We start from the raw sequence: 7,500 nt of genomic DNA, 5'->3' as shown, positions 1-7,500 counted from the left end.
ATAATAAAAGGAAAGTTTGTTAAGAACTAGAATCTAAAAGGATATTAAGATATATTTAATACTTCTTGAGTTACAGGCATGCAAACCTGGGGCAAAAAAAAGTGCTTTTTCCAATTTTTTAACTTTCAATGTTGGCATATAATGAAACGAAGATGGCTAAAGTCATCAGATTTGACTAATAGATCTACTAATATCTGTGAAAAAATAAAATAATGATGCTGTCATCTTTCTGAAGTCATTTTGACCCCCTCTACAAAACAGTGGATTACTCAGTAAATGTGCATCCATGACATTTCATATTTTGGCTTTTTATCTCTATTGATGTTTGTCTTTCTACAGAAGAAATATGAAAGAAATATTTTTCTCTGGCTGATTTGACAGGGAATGATGTTCTGATCCGTTTCCTTCGATGGCGAGGCGTGAGGAAAATAATGTGCAACGCTTTAGAGAAGTTCTCTGGCAGTCGCTGTCTGTTTACAGAAGCTGCAGTTCTGCCTCCCTTGATTACTATTGATAGTTCAAACAAGCGTATGTAGTGATTTTTATCTGTTTGGAAAGAAATCATAATCATAATTCAGTTTTCTATCCCTGACATGTAATATAAATCTATCTCACACCATTCGCATCATGAGCTTCAGAGACCTGAACACTGAGCAGCTTATGAAAATAACATGATATGACATAAGTGTCAGCGTAGAGTTTCTTCAGAGCTTCCCTCTCGTCTGCTGACACTCGGATGCAGGAACACCAGATTTGCTTTGCTTTCTTATTTGGGCAACACTGAGCTTTTGCAGTTGTGATATCTGGAAGGGATCACTGTGTCATGTTGTGAGAATGTTTGGCTCTCAGACTTTGATGCAGGATATTATTAGAAGCAGCTTTCCTTGTCCCAAGCGGGAGTTAAACTTTCCTCAGAGATCTTCTGTGAAAGCGACTGGAATCCTGACAGACCAGCTCTGGACGCGTTTGAAGCCTGTAAATTCGTTACTGTAACCAGGGTTAGACATGAACACTCGCCAAATGCGGGTAAAAATCAACTTTGGCGAGTAACGCTGTCAAATCACGAGCCAATTTGATGTGTTACTGATTATGTTTACTCACTTTGCTGGAGAAGTTTGTGTAAACCAAATCTGTGCAGATTTAGCGCAAATACTCGTGAGTCATCATATATTAAATACAGTGTATTGCGTTAAATCTGCTCATATCTGGCTTACTTGAACACACACAGGTGATGAGGATGAAAGAGGAAGGGAGGAGATGCTGGATAATAGGATTTCTTTTGAATAAGAAATCCACATTTGATATATATTAATATGCAAAGCTTTGACATAGTTAATCTGGTTCATTTCTTTCATTTTTCTTTTTCTTTTTTTTTTGGCTAGTAGAAGTTCTGAGTTGCCGGTAACTTAAAAATATAGTAGCCAAATTGACCGGTGAGTGAAAAAGTAAAGTGAAAAAAGCATTTGTAAACCACGCCTCAAATACGAGAAAATGAACATGTGGTTCCCAGACCACGTCTCAATGAGACGAGGTCTGACGTTAGCCAGGCTAGTTTTGACTGACAGATGGTGTGTGTTTGCAGGAGCTCAAGCTGCCTTTCATGTTCCTGAGCGGCCACATCCACGAGCTGCGCATCCATGTGCCCTGGACCAAACTGAGCTCAGAGCCCGTGGTCATCACCATCAACACCATGGAGTGCATCCTCAAGCTTCGGGACGGAGCCGCGGTCAGTGTCTGAGATACACATGAGACACACATGAGATACACACTTGAACACACAAGACACACATGAGATACACACTAGACACACACGAGATAGACACGAGACACACACGAGACACACACGAGACACACATGAGACACACATGAGATAGACATGAGATAGACACGAGACACACACGAGACACACACGAGACACACACGAGATAGACATGAGATAGACATGAGATAGACACGAGACACACACGAGACACACACGAGACACACACGAGACACACATGAGATAGACACGAGATAGACACGAGACACACACGAGATACACACGAGATACACACGAGACACACACGAGACACACACGAGACACACATGAGACACACATGAGACACACATGAGACACACATGAGACACACATGAGACACACATGAGACACACATGAGATAGACTTGAGACAGACATGAGATAGACACGAGACACACACGATACACACACGAGACACACACGAGACACACACGAGATAGACATGAGATACACACGAGACACACATGAGACACATGAGATAGACATGAGACACACACAAGACACACATGATAGACATGAGATACACACGAGACACACACGAGACACACATGAGATACACACGAGATGGAGACACACGAGATACACATGAGACACACATGATAGACATGAGATAGACACGAGATACACACGAGACACATGAGATACACACGAGATGGACATGAGATGGACACGAGATGGACATGAGATGGACAGGAGATGACACGAGATGACACGAGATACACATGAGATACACATGAGATACACATGAGATACACATGAGATACACATGAGATACACACGAGATACACATGAGACAGACATGAGATACACATGAGATATGAGATGGACAAGAGATGGACAAGAGATGGACAAGAGATGGACAAGAGATGGACACGAGATACACATGAGATAGACATGAGATAGACATGAAATACACATGAGACACATGAGATACACACGAGATACACACAAGATGCACACGAGATACACACGAGATACACACGAGATAGACATGAGATACACACGAGACACACACGAGATAGACATGAGATACACATGAGATAGACATGAGATGGACATGAGATGGACACGAGATGGACATGAGATGGACACGAGATGGACATGAGATGGACACGAGATGCACACAAGATACACATGAGACACATGAGATGCACACGAGATACACATTCGACACATGAGATACACATGAGACACATGAGATGCACACGAGATACACATTGGACACATGAGATACACATGAGACACATGAGATGCACACGAGATACACATGAGACACATGAGATACACATGAGATACGAGATACACACGAGATACACATGAGACAGACATGATATACACATGAGATACGAGATACACACGAGATGGACACGAGACACACACGAGATGGAGACACACATGAGATACACATGAGATACACATGAGACACACATGATAGACATGAGATACACACGAGACACACACGAGATAGACATGAGATACACATGAGATAGACACGAGATGGACACGAGATGGACATGAGATGGACACGAGATGCACACAAGATACACATGAGACACACATGAGACACTTGAGATGCACACGAGATACACATTGGACACATGAGATACACATGAGACACATGAGATGCACACGAGATACACATGAGACACATGAGATACACATGAGATACGAGATACAAACGAGATACACATGAGACAGACATGAGATACACATGAGATACGAGATACACACGAGATGGACACGAGACACACACGAGATGGAGACACACATGAGATACACATGAGATACACATGAGACACACATGAGACACACATGATAGACATGAGATCAGGGCTCCAGACTAACTTTTTTTATTAGGAGCGCTATAGCCCCTGACTTAAAATTTTAGGAGCGCAAGCAGAAAATTTAGGGGCACACCTTAAATCACCTTACAATGCAATTATTCACATTTTCCCCCAAAATAACTGTATTACTGACAAATGCTTTGATAATAAATAGACTTAACGTACAGAAATTACAATGTGCAGTTTTATTTTAAGTTCACAGGGCTCCAGACTAACATTTGAAGGCAGCAGCACTAAGTTCTACAGAAAGTATTTGGTAGCACTGTGGGATGACAAAGCACTGAGCTTAATTTGAGGTGTATAGATAAGGTTAACTTTAATTATTATCATTCATAATGTCTTAATATTAATTAAAAAGCAAAATGAGTGACAAAATACATAATAGGGAGTGAAAATAGCCAATAAGCGTCCTCTGCAGCTATGTTTACAATGGTAATTTAATCTTTTTTTTTTATTTTTTATAAGTGTGAGTTTTCCTACTTCTTGAAACTTTTAGTTTTATAAATAGGGACAATCTTTAAAGGATAAACAAAAAATGTTTTGGTCAACACATTAAAAATAACATTTAAATATGATATTATAGCTTTGAAGTGCTGGAAAAAGATGTGTAGGCTACTGTTATAACCACAGTATACCATAGTTACAGTGAGTGTTACTACAGTAAATCCAAGGTGAATGTTGCTGATCTGTGGACCTAAAGCCTTTTATAACTTGTTCGTTCATGGCACGATGTTTCTCCTGGTTTCCACGTCAGCGCTGTTTGATCTGATATGGTTTATAACAGAGAATTGCGTCAAATCTGAATATTTCTCACTGGATCTCGCAGCAATGTTATTGATTCAGTCGCGAACGCAATGGATTTCTTCACTGGATCTCCACGATGTAACTGTTTCGCGTAATCGAGATCGGCCCGCGACTGGCGAGAGGAGCTCTGCGCTGTCTATTATTGGTTCGAACTATTAAACGGTCTGTGAAGCACTTTTTTCCCACTTTCATTGTGTTTTGATTTATTAACATGTCACGGCATACTCTATACTTGAGGCTGAGATGTGTCTAACTAGCGTATTGTGTTTAAACTGCGAAGTGCCTGCACTGTCTGCAAACTTCGTTTTCCCCGCAGTTCTGGGGTAGCGACTGCAACATTCGCAGCTCATGGAGTTCGTCACTTTACAGTACCTCAACCAGCTGAATTCTCGAAGCCAGTCTTCCCGAAAATGGTGGGTTCAGGCCTTTATCCCCTAATAAAACCTCTGACTCTGAATCATCATCCGACTGTGTCTGTCTGTGACATTGATATTTGTCTCCGTCTCCTTCCCACGGACGTTTACGCGCGCTCGATTATATCTAGGACCCTCCCCTTCCACACATTAGCCAGTCACAGTGGCCATTCCCTATTCTTCTCACACTCATTGGCCTGCCACACATTCCGGATTCATTGACGCGCCCCTTCCACGTTTAACGTGAAAAAAAAAACAAAAAAAAACACTGGTCGCACATGTGCGACTGGATGTAAAATTCAGTCGCACACTCTTGAATTTTGGTCGCAAAATGCGACCATTTGGTCGCAGTCTGGAGCCCTGTGAGATAGACACGAGATACACACGAGACACACACGAGACACACATGAGATACACACGAGATACACATGAGACAGACATGAGATACACATGAGATACGAGATACACACGAGATGGACACGAGACACACACGAGATAGACATGAGATGGACACGAGATGGACATGAGATGGACACGAGATGGACACGAGATGCACACGAGATACACATGAGACACATGAGATGCACACGAGATACACATTGGACACATGAGATACACATGAGACACATGAGATGCACACAAGATACACATTGGACACATGAGATACACATGAGACACATGAGATGCACACGAGATACACATGAGACACATGAGATACACATGAGATACGAGATACACACGAGATACACATGAGACAGACATGAGATACACATGAGATACGAGATACACACGAGATGGACAAGAGATGGACACGAGATAGACATGAGATAGACATGACACACGAGATACACATGAGATACACGTGAGATAGATATGAGATACACACGAGATGCACATGAGATGCACACGAGACACACATGAGATACACACGAGACACACACGAGATACACACGAGATACACACGAGACACACACGAGACAGACATGAGATGCACTTGAGATACACACGAGATACACATGAGATAGACGTGATAGACACGAGATACACACGAGATTAGACACAAGGTAGACATGAGATGCACACGAGACACACACGAGATAGACATGAGATACACATGAGATGCATGCAAGATGCACACGAGATAGACGAGATACACATGAGATGCACATGAGACACACACGAGATAGACACGAGATACACATGAGATACACATGAGATGCACACGAGATGCACACGAGATAGACATGAGATAGACATGAGATACACATGAGATACACATGAGATACACATGAGATACACATGAGATGCACACGAAATGCACACGAGATGCACACGAGATAGACACGAGATACACATGAGATGCACACGAGATGCACACGAGATGCACACGAGATGGACACGAGATGCACATGAGATGCACACGAGATAGACACGAGATACACACGAGATACACGAGATACACATGAGATGCACATGAGATGCACACGAGATGCACACGAGATGCACACGAGATGCACACGAGATGCACACGAGATGGACACGAGATGGACACGAGATGGACACGAGATGCACACGAGATAGACATGAGATACACATGAGATGCACACGAGATGCACACGCGATCCACATGAGATGCACATGAGATGCACATGAGATGCACACGAGATGCACACGAGATGCACACGAGATGCACATGAGATGCACACGAGACACACGAGATAGACACGAGATACACATGAGATGCACACGAGATAGACATGAGATACACATGAGATGCACGCGAGATAGACATGAGATGCACACGAGATACACACGAGATGCACACGAGATAGACATGAGATGCACACAAGATGCACACGAGATAGACATGAGATGCACATGAGATGCACACGAGATACACACGAGACACACACGAGATAGACACGAGATACACACGAGATGCACACGAGATAGACATGAGATGCACACAAGATGCACGCGAGATGCACACGAGATAGACACGAGATAGACACGAGATACACATGAGTCGCGTAAATCTGGTGTTTTTCACGTGATGTTCGCACAGAAAAGGATGAGATGTGACCGTCTTCCTTTATCTAGAACAGTTGTGGCACCAGAAAAAGGCAAAAAGTGTGTTTTACTGTATGAAATCATTGACATATGTGACCCTGGACCACCAAACCAGTCACAAGTCGCACGGGTATATTTGTGGCAATAGCCAACAATACATTGTATGAGTCAAAATGATCTGTTTTTATTTTATGCCAAAAATCATGAAGATTTTAAGTAAACATTATGTTTCATATCTCCTACCGTAAATATATATAAAACAATTATTTTTGTGAGTGCATGCAGCAAAATCAATGATATAAATGATGTGTAAATGGTATGTATAAATCTCAATTTAAAAAATAGACCCTTGTGACTGGTTTTGTGGTCCAGGGTCACACATTTCTTTTTAGAGTGGCTTTACAGCAGAATCTGAATTTGTCTCGAATTTGATGATTTTTTTTCAAAATTGATTCTGTTATTTCCTGTTTATTTCTGTGAAGCTGCTGTGAAATATAAAGTGCTATAGAAATAAAGCTTGACATGGACGTTGGTAAAGATGTAGAGTGTTCTAGCGGCCTGATGTTGTTCAG

General features: G+C 41.9%; 1 protein-coding gene across 2 annotated transcripts in view; it reads left to right on the top strand.

The window, feature by feature from the left end:
- Positions 1–7,500, top strand: part of vps13b (vacuolar protein sorting 13 homolog B) — a 237,474-nt gene that overhangs the window by 6,079 nt on the left and 223,895 nt on the right. For both annotated transcript variants that reach the window (XM_079894253.1, XM_079894254.1), the window contains exon 3: positions 1,583–1,726. In XM_079894253.1, coding sequence (XP_079750379.1) covers positions 1,583–1,726 — 144 coding nt within the window. The remainder of the gene's footprint in view (positions 1–1,582; positions 1,727–7,500) is intronic.

This window comes from Squalius cephalus (assembly GCF_949319135.1).
Source record: "Squalius cephalus genome assembly, chromosome: 15".
In the NCBI taxonomy this organism is placed as follows: Eukaryota; Metazoa; Chordata; class Actinopteri; order Cypriniformes; family Leuciscidae; genus Squalius; species Squalius cephalus.
This window is presented reverse-complemented; position numbering and strand designations above follow the sequence as displayed.